We start from the raw sequence: 15000 nt of genomic DNA, 5'->3' as shown, positions 1-15000 counted from the left end.
AGGAAATGAAATGATACAGAGTAATTACTCTTTTTAAATATGATAGAGTTAGTGTTTCCACAATCAGGAAGAGGACCGAGTAATTACTCTTTTTAAAAGGTGACAGAGTTAGTGTTTCTAGAATCAGGATGTGGATTGAGTTCTCCTGAAATAGGACACCTTTGCTACTTCTCTGATACCGCCGCCATATACCCCACAGCTGTAGTCGTGGAAAAACAGACTTTGTACAGTAGGTTCCTTCCTTACTGCCAAAGCCAGGGATATAAAAAGCTTCTCTTAATCTAGACCCCTCTCTGGATATGCAGATTTGGCAGACACTGGTCTTTTTTGATCTCATTACTTACCTGACTTGGCAGGCGTATACTTTCATGCTTAAATGCAAATCATCATCCCCCCCCCCCCCCCACCTCCACTCCACTACCCCAACACACACAAAAACACACACACACACACACACACACACACACACACACACACACTTCAATTGGGCCTGGGGGCCATGTATGTTTAAGCTCTGAATCATGAGCCAGTGTGACACTTGAGCCTACACAGGGCCGAGAGGTAATTGACATTTGTGCACATTAGACCAGAGCAGCACGCTTGTCAGGTGGCTCTGCTGTTCTCTCTCGCCCAGTTCCACAGAGATTCAAGCAAAACAAACAAACAAAAAACAAATGTGCGATAACTGCGATTTACGTGTTATTCTAGCCTGCAGATCATAACTCGCATTGGCTTTGATTCATAACGGTCGCTTGAGGTCATCATTGCATCATGAAACCGGACCTTCCGTTGGCAACATTCATGTCCCGACTCCCGTACTTGAGATCATAAAAGGGTTAAAGTTAAAGTGGGCCTTTCCGCCGTGCAGCTGAAGAGTTGACTCATGGCCGGATGAGAGGAGTGGATTCAGCCAAGACTTAAGAGCCAGATGTCCTTTAGGTAAGGCACTCCGAGGGATGTCAATCCGCTTGCCTGGTGGAGCCATTATCAAACCGCACAAATGCAGAGATGTTCCTCTTGGCTTTCATGAGGGCATGAATTCAAAAAGCAGCCAGCCTCAGCCTTTGAGGAGTAAGCCAAATCCTATTCCCCATGTTTAAAAATATTTGACAACATGACCCACTCTTGGCAAGCAGACGGTGCACTTGTTCGCAATAAAATGTTGTATAAACTGAGGGAACTCGGAATAATTTAAGGCTCAGCTTGCCTGCCTCTTAAACACACACACACACACACACACTCACACACAAATATGCACGCACGCACACACGCACACACACACTTGCACACACACACACACACACACTTGCACACACACACGCACAGACACACGCACACACACATTGGAATCAGTTTAGCGCTGAAAGCTCAAAACCTGTTTATGAGCTACTTCCCTGCTATAAGCCATATAAGGCTCTAATGGCTTTTTGATGCAATAATAATAAATTCTGAGCGGCACCCGTTGGGGCTAAAAGATACAACCTTAAGTGGCCATTGCGAGCCCATACAAGGCGAAGCATTAGTAGCCTAGCGCAGTAAACACCCCCTCTCGCCCAGCTGCCCCTTGGGTCCAGCCAGATGTGCTATTCACTGCATCCTGTGTCCGCCACTCCACCTGCGCCATAATCGCCCACTCAACACAAACAGGCGGATGACCACAACACCGGCCTTGTCTGGAGCGCCCACAAAGCGAGATCTGACCGAGGCCCTGGCCGGGGGAAGGATGCCCGGACAGACAGCGGCTGCGGAGGCTCTAAGCTTCCTTTAAGACACGGAGCCTTGGATCCATTGAGGGCGCTTGGCAGCTGAGGCGGACGGCTGGACGGGGCTGGACGGGGCTGGACGGGGCATTTGCATGTTTGGCAGGGGCGAACGTCCTGCGACGCGGCGGCTCCAGAGCCAGGGCTTCAGTCGCCGCCAAAGCCCCAGGAGTGTCCCCTTGTGCTGGAGTAAAGAGGGATGAAAGGATGGTATTGATGGAACACCTTGGAGCTTGAACAGCGGTTCCAGTGCCCGAGCAGGATGGAGGAGGAGGATGGAGGAGGAGGAGGAGGAGGAGGAGGAGGAGGAGGAGGAGGAGGAGGAGGAGGAGGAGGATGGTGCATCCATCAGGGTCATTAAACAGGGGCGTAAAAAGACACCTCTCTTCGGGCGAGGCCAGCTGTGTTCCTTCCTATTGGATGCCCCTTTCATGAGAGTCTATGCCTCCTAAGATTTGGTGCACTGACTAGCTCTCTGTCTATACACACACACACACACACACACACACACACACACACACATAGACACACACACACACAGACACACACACACAAAGCACACATCCACACCCACACAACCAGAGACACACGGCGATCTGTAAAGCTATCTAATTAGATTAGGAGGCTCTTCCTCCTGGGTTTAACGCTGTCTCTCTCCCCAAAGGAGCCCTCCACACAAATCCCTGACACACTCCCTTCAGGGACTCACACAGGACCTGTCAGCTGGATCCGGGCCGGATGCAGCCCGGACGAAAGCCAGAAGCGGCCCAGAGCCACACATTTGGCACCAGCGCTGGGTTTGCGCTTGTGAGCCGATTATACACATCAGGCTTCAAAGGCGCACTGGAGGGGGGTGACCGTCGGTGCAAATAAACAGCCTGTCATCATCATTAGCTTAGTTCTGAGGGGCTGGATTTCCGTTTAATCCTGTCACTCAAAGACGGGCCTTCAACAGTTATTTACATGAGTGGACAGACGGGCGTGAATGAAAAGAGGTTTGTTTACTGCAATTTCTGACGGCTGCTCGTGGTTGTTTATTAGCTGTAGCGTCGGGACATTTCGTGCGGAACTAAAGTATATGGAAATGGCTGACATGTCAAAGACGGCAAACTTTCTAGTTCTTTCTAATTCTATTGTAGAGAGTTCCCCCTTCACCAGATTGTAAGCAGCATTGGCAGGCAGCACTAATGTCACACCTTCACACACTGACCACATTCCAGTGACTGTGACCTTGAATATTAAAGGTCTTGACATTTAAAAACTGTTGCCATAGCAATGAGCCATAAAAGCACACCGCAATGAGCAGGCTCCCAGGAGCTTGCACACACGTCAGGAAAAGTAGCATGGCAGGCGGAGAATTGAATATTTTTCCCATTACCGTTCGATTGGTGCAAATGGGGGTGAAGGCGTTCGTGCCACAGGTGAAGAGTCGGTCTCCATTAACCAGAAGCACACGGATGTAGTTCTGGCACTCCTCCTGTGAAGAGAGAGAGAAAAAAGACACACGGAGAAGAAAAAACCACATCAGTAAGTGCCCAGAGACAGAGAGAGGATGAGAGAGACAGAGAGAGAAAGAGAGAGAGAGAGAGGGAAAGCATGAGGCCAAGGGGATTATTGCAAAGCTCGGCCTGTTGAACAGAGAGACAGACAGAGAAAGACAGAGGGAGAGGGAGAGAGAGACACACAGAGAGAGAGAGAGAGAGAGAGGAAGCGTGCCAAAGAAAGCAGCCACTTCATCTATTGATCTCCCGAGTGGAGCTGATGACCTTTGGTGTGAGCCACGGGGGCGGCAGTGAATTTTCCCTCTCACAACAAAAACAACGTGGCCGAGATAAGAGCGGAGCCGCGCTGCGCCGAGCCGAGCCGCCCGGCCTGTTTATTGTGCCGCACGCATTCGTCTCGCCACGACAGAAATACCGCTCGCCCTCCATCAGGAAGCCCTGCGTCAGCCATATTGTGTCTCGCCTTTCCTCGGGGGAGGGGAGGGCGGGATGCTCTTCTTGAGACCCCTATCTGTCGAATTGTATTGATTTAAGAGCACCACACTGGATGTCATCGCGAGGGGTGTCTGCTTTTTTTTTCACTTGTCATCACGACGGCCATTAACTCACAAAGCAATTCATTAACTCGCCGCGCCACGGAGGGCCGGGGAGAGAAAGATATGATTTAGCGTCTGCTGAGTCATCTGACAGCATGTGTAATGCGCCCTCAGTATGTAAATAAACGCAGATCAAATATGCATTTGGCATCCCCCATACGCAACGCTTATGAAAAGGGCCTGACAAACAAACAAGCGAGGATCCTTATTAATGTAGTAGCTGGCTGATGGCTGCTATCTGCACGGTAAGCAGATCGACTCCGTCGAGAGGCCTCGGCTCAATCAAACCCTCGCGTCGTCTTTCCTCCGTGCACTTTTGAACTGCCAGCTCTACAGAAAGCAGATGACGGAAATAAAGGGGTGCAATTAGGCCCGGAGAAAAAATAAATAAACTACTCGACGGGGAGCCATCGGCCACGGTGAGGTGGTCCGCTCTGCGTTCCGCCATATTGTTGTAAGGCGGGGAAGAGCGATAAAGCAGTTCGGCAGCAGGCGTAAATGAACTCGGCTCTTTCAAGCTATACTTAGTGCGTCTCCGCACCGCTGATACGGTACGCTACAGCTAGGGGCCGCGGAGGAACAATTCCACATGCCGCTCCGCTCCCAGTCCAAACAACTGGAGCGCTCCTTGGGTGAGGTGGCTCAGCCTGTAATTCCCGACGACAATCACACGTTGGGTCAGCGCGTCCCTGCTTATTACGGGCCTCCAGCCCTTCTTTCACCGGGGAGCAAAAGACAGAGCAGGGCCCTCTCGCACAGACCGGGGAAAACCACACTCTCAGAGCACAAGCACAAGGAGGGGCCTCAGAGGTCACCGAGGGGTCAAGTTCAACAGTGAGCAGCAGCTCGGTCTCCGAGGAAGACCCAGGACCCTGATTTTAAATGGCAGGCAAAGTGCAAAATTGGCCAATGCGCAATAAATGAACTACAACGAATTGGTAACCTGTCAAAGTCAAAGTAAGCTTTGGAAAACAAATGAAAGTTTTGGTAAGTTAGTATTTATCCTCATCAGATTGCTCAGGCATATTGACAACAGCAATTTAGCAAGTCAAAGATACCCTTTAGGTCTACTTTAGAGGCAAATCTGCTAATGTGCAAGCACATTAATCTCATTCTAGTGCTGCAAGACCTGAAGGTCTGGATGTTTTTGGAGAAAGTGTAGTTTCAGACAAATCAGACAAAAATAGGTCTTTATGAAATACAGAGCTTTGGAAAATGGAGAGAAGCTTGGCAAGTTGTTGATGTCTAGATGACTCTTTCTAACTGCACGGCGGCACACCTAATTTCTTTGTACACTGTTTTGGCTCAAGGTAAGTGAGGTAGGATAAGCTCTGAGTCTTGTGGGTGTGTTTGGGATGTGTCTGAAATATAAAAGAGCCAAGTCAATCATCAACTCACAACTTCAAAGGAGGTTTGGCTCAAACTTTTGTCGCTACATGTTGTCAATGCTGGCAATCGTAACTCGGAATTGCTTTTTTCACTGACAAAAGAAAAAGTCATTGCAAACGTACACAATTTTCATTACCTGTGACAGATGGTAGGGCGGTTACTTACTTTGTGTAGTTTATAATAGACACAGATGGAAAAAAGGCTTGCAGGGTTGAATTTATATTATCAAGTAGACACAAACACACACACACATCAATGATGAGTGGTTACTTCGCTTCTAATAGAAGCGAAATAATAGACAACAACAGACACAAACACACACAGACACACACACACAGACACACAGACACACACACAGACACACACACAGACACACACACACACACACACACACACACACACACACACACACACACACACACACACACACACACACACACACACACACACACACACACACACACACACACACAGTGACTGTGTTGAACGTTGTAGTGTCTGATAAAGTTGGATTGCTCACCTCCGACTTGCCGCGGCTGAAGCAAGCTCCCTTGGTGAACTCATCACAGTGCCACTCAGCCCCCTGCAGAGAGAGAGAAAGAGAGAGAAAGAGAAAGAGAGAGAGAGATGCATTTAAAACACAACAGCCATCCAACATCACCTCTAACAACACCGGAGACACACTCACAGTCTGTAAACAAAGCAAATTTAGCATGAAACGCCACAACAGCCCACAACAAAGACCCTCAACTGGAACAAAAAGTATTCAATTAGATCTGAAACTTTTCAGTCAATCTCGCATGACACGCCTTGAAGGTAGAACGTTTGAAGAGATGGAAACATTATTACTTTCATTATTCTGCAGGATGCTTGAAAAAAATAACACAATAGTCATCTACACTTTTGACAGTAGTCACCTATAATAACTTAATAACTGTGTATTAAAGTGTCAATCAACAGGCTCTGCCAACAGCAGGTACATTAACACTCTTAAACAGCCTACAGTAGGCCAGACACAATGCAGTACATTGAGTCCCGTTTCACATGAACTTAAACAAACACCCTTTTCAGCCGGGGGTCAGGGAGGCCAGGGTGGGGGTGATGTGGCGGAGGCCATGGCATGGGAGCCAGGCTCAGGCTGAGGCTGAGGCTGTTTTGGACCTCGCAAGGAAAGCGATCCCCTCCCAGATAAAGCCAGCTTTGTTGTCCGAGAGAGGGCTGAGCCAAAGAACCCCTAACTAATGTTCCCTTGCTCGGAAATTGATTGACTCTTCTATTTATGCATCTGATTTTATATTTTTATCTCGTTAAGAGAGTAAAGTAGAGTACGCTTGCCTCATTCAGTGGGCATCTATGCTTATCACACTACCGGCTATTTGAAGAAACTTCCGGTAGCCTAGTCATTTATACCACTGCGCAATCTACGATCTGCCCTCCTCTAAGCCATCATATCTCTCCATAAATAGGCTGCTGGGGAGAGACTGTGCGTACTACAACTTAACTGAGGGAGAGAGACTAACGGCAAAAACTAAAAGCAAAAAGCTAAAAGCAAGAAAAGAAGGGAAAAAACGTGCCCTCAAATCCCACTAAATTTATGCTGGGGTGAAATATGACAAAATGCCCTCTGGCACCTGAATGAAACTTCAGACCACTTCCTGTGCAGAAGGACTAGAGGATCTTTTATTGGGGCTTTATGTGTGAGAACTTGATGCTCCAGTGCCTAGTGAGGAGGAGGAGAGGAGAGGAGAGGAGAGGATAGGGGTGTGTGGGGAGGGGGGGGGGCTAAAAAACTTCTTCTTCTCATTTCTCTCCATCCATCTCTCCCTTTTCCCAAAGGAAATCTACAGTAACACTACCCAGAGAAACCGTGTCTGGGTTGATATGGGGGGGTTGGATGGCTCTGGGGCTTGTGTGTGTGTGTGTGTGTGTGTGTGTGTGTGTGTGTGTGTGTGTGTGTGTGTGTGTGTGTGTGTGTGTATGCGTGCGTGTGTGTTTTTATGTGTATGTGCAAGTGGTTGTCTGAGTGTGTGAGTGAGTCTGAGTGTGTGTTGTGTGCATTTATATATGTGTGTGTGCGCGCGCGTGTGTGTGTGAGATGGGGGGGGGGGTGGTGGTGGTTGGGGGCCTGTTGCAGGCCTGCAACAGAAAACTGGCTGTCTGGAAGTGGGGCCGATGACTGACACTTCCCAGTGTTGTGTTCACACGGCGGAGAGTGGTGGATGCTGACTGGCCCTGGCAGCCCCCGGCACAGCTTGCCCTGTAGGGACGGATGGTCTGGACACTGAGTAAACACACCACGGAGGAGCAGGAGGAAGAGGAGGAGGAGGAGGAGGAGGAGGAGGAGGAGGAGGAGGATAACCAGAGCACAGACTGATGGACTAACTGGCAAAGGGGGCACAGGATTATGGGAACGGAAGTAGGAATGTGTGTGTGTGTGTGTGTGTGTGTGTGTGTGTGTGTGTGCGTGCGTGACAGATGTTTGTTTCTGTGTGTCTGTGTGTAGGGAGAGAAAGACAGAAAAAACAAACAGAAAGACAGAGAATGAGTGAGTGAGAGAGAGAGAGTCAGACAGAGATGGACAGAGGAGTAAATAATGAAAGATAGAAACAGAGAGACACAGAGAGAGGTAAAGAGTTTATGTCTGAGAGCCTGTGGATATGCACACACACACACACAGTACAAATGAGTGTACACCAGTGTGTGTGTGTGTGCGTGCACATGAGTGTGTGTTTAGTTGGGGTGCTTAGAGAAACTCAGACATACCCCCCTTCCCATCCACCTCCCACCCCTCCGCACGCACACACACACACACACACACACACACACACACACACACACACCCAGAGCCCATCCATCTGTCAGCGTGCCAGCTCACATTCCATGCTGAACGCTGATATTTTAAGGCCAGTCACCCTTAAAAACAAACTGCACATCAGCAAAACGCCTGAGCCCCAGCCCCAGCCCCAGCTCCTACTCCCCCCCCCCCCCTCCAGTGTGCACAGACAGCAGTGTGGTGTCCCTCAGGGCCTTGTGCTCACTGAGCACGCTCGAGAGAGAGAGAGAGAGAGAGAGAGAGAGAGAGAGAGAGAGAGAGAGAGAGAGAAAGACAGAGAGAGAGAACGAGAGACAAAGAGAGACAGAGAGAGAGAAACGGAGAGAGAGAGAAATCAGTCCACAAATCTGACCAGCAGCACACACCAGCAGCTGTCCAGCACAGCCGCACCAGACTGTAGGGAAGCCTGAAGTGGTCGTGCACACATCTAGAGTGCCTTTCTCAGAAAGCACAGTTAGACCATAGTGGCTAATTACCAGGAACGACCGGGACAGATATGGTGATAATCTGGCTCTGATCTGGCCCGTTACGTGAGGTCAGGGAGTGCAAAGTCCCTCCAGCAGCAGGGCAAAGCACAGCTAATGGGCAGAGTCCTAGCAGACAGCAGGGGAGATTGGGACGGATATGTCCATGGCCTGGCCCTGCTATGACCCGCTGAGTGAGTCACAGGTTCATGGTTAACTTTACAAGGTCAAATTGCAACAGTTAAAAAAAGCTGTTATGAATATCCTTCCTAGGTTATAATTACATTCTCTATGATGCCACTATCCTCCTCAAATGTTTCTCCGTCCAGAACAGCATCGACTCATATCCTCGTTCATCAACAACAAACTGAAATGTCAACACTGCAACAGCCTAAAGTCAAGGGGGGGGGGGGGGGACTTTCCCTGACAAACGTATTTTGGGGAAGGTAAAATGTCAGTTTGGATTGACACAGAGGAGCAATATATCCATCGTCATCGTCCAAATATGTTTTATTAACTGGACTCCCAAAATGCCAATCTAATGCAAAGATGTTTTTGTTTTGAAAGCCCTCTTTAATGAATATGGCCTCCGAACATTTCAGGATTTAAAAGAGCATTACTCCCTACCTGATTAATCTTATGCGATTCATCTCAGACTACGCTCTGCACTTCATGCATTCAGAGTTCCTCCTTGAGAAAAGAAAGCCACCCCTCATCCACTTATGGTGGCCGGGCCTAGATCTTAAAAATGGGTCCGTTCCACCAATACGGATTCACTGGCGCACTCCTACAAACCACCCTGTAATTAAAATATGGGACAATAGTTTATCTAAATGTATCTAATCATAAAGTATATTTCTAAATGGACATGGGAGGGTATCCCTACCTGTTAGGAACTATCCTGAAACAGTGGTTTGAACCCTCACTACCCATGAAGTCTAATGGCTTTCTGATTTTGAAAGTGTACCTGCATTTTTATCTTTGTTGATTTTATACCTACCTGCTCTGTTGTTCTTCGTAATCTGATATAGATTTATGTGTAGAGTACGGTATCTGTGTCAGAGAATGATTTAATCACTGTGCTGGCTAACCCTGTACACAGTTCTGTCAGATTTTCTTCCAGACTGTGGAACCATTGGCAAAAATGTCTGTATGCTTGACATTGAAGCCTAGCCCTGCCAGACAGTAGGGTGGATCTGGCCAGAAGCTGGCCCTGCTCTGTTTCCGAGGGAGCTCACAGAGTGAAACGTTGAGGGAGCTGTGCCCATGCCGAAAGGGAGAGCAAGTCTATAAAACCCCTGTTCCTGTAGGTAGTAGTTCAGGCACAATTAGCGAAAACCATTATCTTGACAAATGGGGTAGTCATTTGCCTTTACAAATTATAGGAGGCATGGCCATTACAGTATAAACAATTTAATCTAAAGGAGGCCGCATTCATCAATTTATCATAGCCGTTATTAGCGCTATTAAAAACATTGAGCGCAGATAATCGATGGCTCCGTTGTGTGGGCTGGGCATGCTAATATCAGGCTATTAGCGGATTTCAAAACATGAGCAGGAGAAAAGAAACATGCATATCTTAAATCTCTCCCACCCCCCCTTCATCAGTGGCGACAGAAAAAAACGAAACTCCTTCTCAAGCTGCGTTAATAATGAGCAATTGTTCGAAGCCCGCCATCCTGGCAGCTCGAACAAAACAAAGGGACTACATTGAGACACGCAAAGTTATGTTGAAAGCCATTAACATCAATATTTGGACCTCGAGAGCAGAATATGTGAATAATGATTCCTCCCTGCGCCGCAGACTGCTGCCAAATCTTTGTGAAATGTCAGTTTGTGTCTCTGCGCATGGGGTTGACTGAGCTGGAATTCCAAGCCACCTCCCCATCCCACTTCCCCCCCCCCCCCACCTACGCCAGGCTACTGTCCTCCTGTGACTGTGTCTGTAGACAGGGTGGTTGTTTGTGTTCCTGGGCCCTGTGTTAACACACTGGGGGGGCTTTGTTCCCAGTCTGTGGGTGAGGTGCGGCACAGGACTGCAGGACGGCTGGACAAGAGTGGGCAGGAGGCTCCACACGAACTCCTCTGTCCTGACTACAAACACGGGGTTGGGAATTCGCTGCGCGTGTCTGAATGGATGGGGACTTCAATAATAATCGCTTTCACACAGACAGGCATTGACAGGCTATTTACAGAACTACACACGAGATGGGAGAAGGAAGGGTGGGGGGAAAGAGAGAGAGAGAGGGAGAGAGGGAGGGGAATAGAGAGATGGGGAGATGGAGAGAGAGAGGGAGAGGGAAAGAAGGGAAGATGGAATGAGAGAGACAGGGAGAGATAACATCAAAAGCTGTTCTCTCAACACTGCACATTGACTGGTGCATGCTTTGAGTACAAAACATCATGAGATCGGACCATACATCTGTCACCACACCGCAAAAGGAACTAGAAAGCTCATTTTCTTGCCCAAGCTTGATCAAATTTGATCTTTTGTTTAAAACAAAAAAAAAATCCTCCCATTAAGAATGTAAATGGAACTCCTCCCACGTCTATCCCTTCAGATATTTCCACAGTCATTCACAAACTGCACTGAGCACATATGACTAAAGTCCAAGGCAGACCATTTGCTCTCCTAAATGAACCTGTCAGATTTATTGAGTCAATTCCAAGGAGTGGGTTCCTCCGGTGCACTTTTTATTCCATGCATTTTAAATGGCCAAGTTATTTAACGCAATTGAATTAGCGGGAATTAGTGTGAGTGTTCTGTTAGCAGCTGATTAGCTAGAGTAATTGTAGCACTGACAGTGCATAATTGCAGGAGATAAACTAATGGAACGGGGCACAGAGATGCCATTTGGCTCCTCAGAAAAGGACCTTTGTGCTCTGGACTCAAAATGAAAACACTAGAAGACGTCGGTGCTCTTCAGTGAAGGAAAAAAGGGAATAAAATAACGGAATGTCAGTGTAAAGACACCGTAGTCTACTTTCACCAATGCTATGTACTGTATATGGGAGCAGAAAGAGCGATTCGTATAGTAACCTTTACGCTGCTTATTTAATCTCTGTTATTTTATCTCGCGAGCCTTTTATTTGCTTGTTCGTGATTTAGGTACTGTAGGTGTGCACACTTCACACCATCATAACTTGCTGCCGCGTCTCTTTCCTGCAGTTATTATGCTCGCAAATGTTTTACGGAATTTACAATCTCTTTTATTGGAGGCATGTGGGTATTCTCTGTGTCTATTATTAACCGTGTGGAAAAGACTTTATGCACATCGCTTTAAGGATGCTACATGCATATCATTATCAAAATAATTACAGTATGTTCAATTCTGCACAAACACAAGCTGGAGGGATGCATCGCTGACTCAAGATGCACAATGAAAGGTGAAGCCTGTGCACTGGTATTTAAAAACTGAATTGTCTCCCACCAGAGGAGAGAGCTGAGATAGCATCATCCGCTGCGAGAGAGATTAATTTCTTCTCTGCAAACAAAACAGCCCGAGGCCATGGTGCTTTGGGAATGAGAAATCCAGCAGAGTCCACTCTCTGGCCCCTGGGACAGGCCCCACGGGGCCAACACTGCGAGAGGGGAGCTTAAATCACACTGATAACCACTTTGCTCATGGGGGACACAATGACAGATCCAGCCATGAGGGGACCCAGGGTCCGGCGGGGGTGAGGGGGGTAGGGGTATATGGCTGCTGTGAGAACACTGTGGAGAACAAACTGATGTGGAACTGTCTCATCTAGAACCCAAATGCAGAACCACAGAATTGGAGAACTGGAGATAACTGGGGGTTCTTTCATCTATAATCAGAACGACGTCATCTGTAATCTAGCCCTCTCACTAAAAGATGCTGAGTCAGCCGTGGCAGGAGTCGGAGGAGGAGTTCACGCAGCGGAAACCAGGAGGAGGGCAGCACACAGGACACAGCACACAGTGCTCAGCACTCAGGGACGACTGGAGCTCCACCAGGGCTGGGTGGATGGATAGCACTGCAATTTCCCTGCATTAGAGTCAGCAAACAGCCTTCTCCTGGAGGAGCATTTAGCAGCAGGGCTACTGCAAAACGGAAGAGGCTATTTGCAACCCAGACCTCCGGAGGCTAAACCCCCTCGCTGCCCTCCCCCCCCAACCCCCACCCCACACCAAACCCCCCCACAGTGTTTGTCTGCTGGTCAGTGGATGTTTGCATTCATCAAGAGTGGCCCTGAAACAATAGGTCGTTCCGGCGCGGCGGTGATGATGCGGGCTGGCGCGGGCAGATCTGGCCGCTCAGTAGAAATGGATTTTCATATAAACGATTTCCAGGAGGGTTCACTGGTGTGCAGATAACAAGAGCCGGGCCAGCGCATTACACACAGGTGTCAATTCATCAGGCCGCCATTCACTGCCCACACAATGTAATGGGGACACAATGCAGCTTCACCCAGGCAATAAATCAGTCTCTGTGCACGTACCAGCACTGCACGGCATATCATAGCAGGACAGGGGGCACTGTGTGTGTGTGTGTGTGTGTGTGTGTGTGTGTGTGTGTGTGTGTGTGAGAGAGAGTGTGCGTGTGTGTGAATGTGTGTGTGTCTGTGTCTCTGTGTGTGTGTGTGTGTGAGTGTGTGTGAGTGTGTGTCTGTCTGTGTCTGTGTGTGTGTGTGTGTGTGAGTGTGTGTGTGTGTGTGTGTGTGTGTGTGTGTGTGTGTGTGTGTGTGTCTGTGTGTGTGTGTGTGTGTGTGTGTGTGTGTGTGGGTGTGTGTGTGGGTGCGTGCATATGCATGTCTATATGTGTGAGCTACCTCCTAAGAGTGTCTTGGCTTCAGTTTCAGCAGGTTCAGAAGCTGTTTTAAAAGAGGGGGGGCTGTCTTTCAGAGAGGCAGACTGGAGAACAATGGCTCCACAGTATTAGCACTGTATGAGAAGGTGCCTCCTTCCATGCACACGGGAAACACTACTCAATACTGTAGCTACTTCGGCCCCTTTCTGCTGACCTCAAGAACATGAGCAGGTGAAGTCAGCCATTCTCAGCCCACTTCCTGGTCATGCCGCTCCTCTAGGGTCAAAGGTCACAACCAGGAAGAAGACATCAGGTGGCCACGACAGCTGTCTGCTAATTTGAGGAATTCTGGGCTAGGTGGGGGCAGAGGTATAAAGTTGGCGCCATGCCATCCCAATTTAGCCCCTTGTGAGGGACAGTGACCAGGCTTGACTGTGACACTTGGTCATAGAGTTTCACAGTTAGGCTCTCTCTCCAGCCAATATCATTCATTCCCATAGTGCATTTCAATGTGGCCTAATAAGATGCAAGGACTGCAACTAAAGCCACTTCTGTTACTGACGTCTATCCTATTGCCTCATTCAAACGTCTCTCATTTTCCAAAGACAGATGTCTATTTCTATTGTCAACTGTTTGTATCCTTCATGTAGTACTGATATATCTATTTGTAGTCTGTATACTGTCAATGGTCTGAATTATCTGTATATTGAACACTGCCCTAGCCTTAAGACAGAAGACAAATTCCATAAAGGTGTCCAAATACCAGGCTACATTTTTAATTCCAATTCGAATACTTCTGTATATTGAACACGGCCCTAGCTTTAAGACAGAAGACAAATTCCATAAAGGTGTCCAAATACATTTTTAATTCCAAATCGGATACTTCAGAGTGCGCTATTCTCCACTCGCCAGCCATGGATCTCACTCTCCTCCGCCCTCCTTCCCTCCCTCGAGTCTGTCTCAGCTGCCGACGTGCTGAACTTTTATTTCCAAAACAGAGGGAGAGCATTTATGATGGAACGGGAGAGCTTGTCGATTATGAGATCAGCGCTGCGCGGAAGATCAATCTCAGGTGAACTCTATATCTGAAATACCACACTCCGCACCCGCCTCCTCCCACAAAGCCCTGCCAGCCTGTCCACATTCAAGCAAAACATTGTTTTCTTGTTGGAGGAGGTAATCTAATATTTAATTTAGACAATGACATTGGCTTTCCAGGAGCCCTCTAGAGAAAGCCATCAGAGTAGTTACTTTTTATAGAATATGTGTACGGAAATGGAGCTTTCTGTAAAAACTGAGTTTGAATCTTGTCAGGCTACATATTTTTAAAATGTAAATAAGAATGTTCATTTGCATATAAGGAGGCGATACTTGACAGCTGTGAGAAGGAGGGCAGATTCTCGCCAGAGTCGGACCAGAACTGTTCTGGAGTCAGCCACACGCTCTCGTTCTGGTGCAGTTCTGTAATAAAGCAATGCAGCGCACAAGCACTATTGCCAGTGACAGAGGCGGTCCTCACACCCATCAAGGATGGATAAAAGAGAGCGCCTCATTCTTTCATTTACCTGACTTCTTTGTTCTCTCTGTTTGCGCTCATAAACAGAACTCCTCACAGCACTCTTTCGCTTTGATCCGACGATAGTGTGTTTAATTTGAGATGAAAACACACAGTGTGCGGGTAAAG

The 15000-nt window shown here is 48.1% G+C and overlaps 1 protein-coding gene across 1 annotated transcript in view; it reads right to left on the bottom strand.

Annotated features, from left to right (window-relative positions):
- sema5a (sema domain, seven thrombospondin repeats (type 1 and type 1-like), transmembrane domain (TM) and short cytoplasmic domain, (semaphorin) 5A) overlaps positions 1–15000 on the bottom strand; it is a 119766-nt gene that overhangs the window by 62562 nt on the left and 42204 nt on the right. The window contains exons 5-6 of the mRNA XM_062521611.1: positions 5768–5830; positions 3139–3237 (exon numbers count right to left, since the gene is read on the bottom strand). Coding sequence (XP_062377595.1) covers positions 3139–3237; positions 5768–5830 — 162 coding nt within the window. The remainder of the gene's footprint in view (positions 1–3138; positions 3238–5767; positions 5831–15000) is intronic.

The sequence above is a fragment of the Sardina pilchardus genome, chromosome 19 (genome assembly GCF_963854185.1).
Source record: "Sardina pilchardus chromosome 19, fSarPil1.1, whole genome shotgun sequence".
NCBI classification, from domain to species: Eukaryota; Metazoa; Chordata; class Actinopteri; order Clupeiformes; family Clupeidae; genus Sardina; species Sardina pilchardus.
The sequence above is the reverse complement of the archived record's forward strand: the minus strand, read 5'-3'. Positions and strand labels throughout refer to the sequence as shown.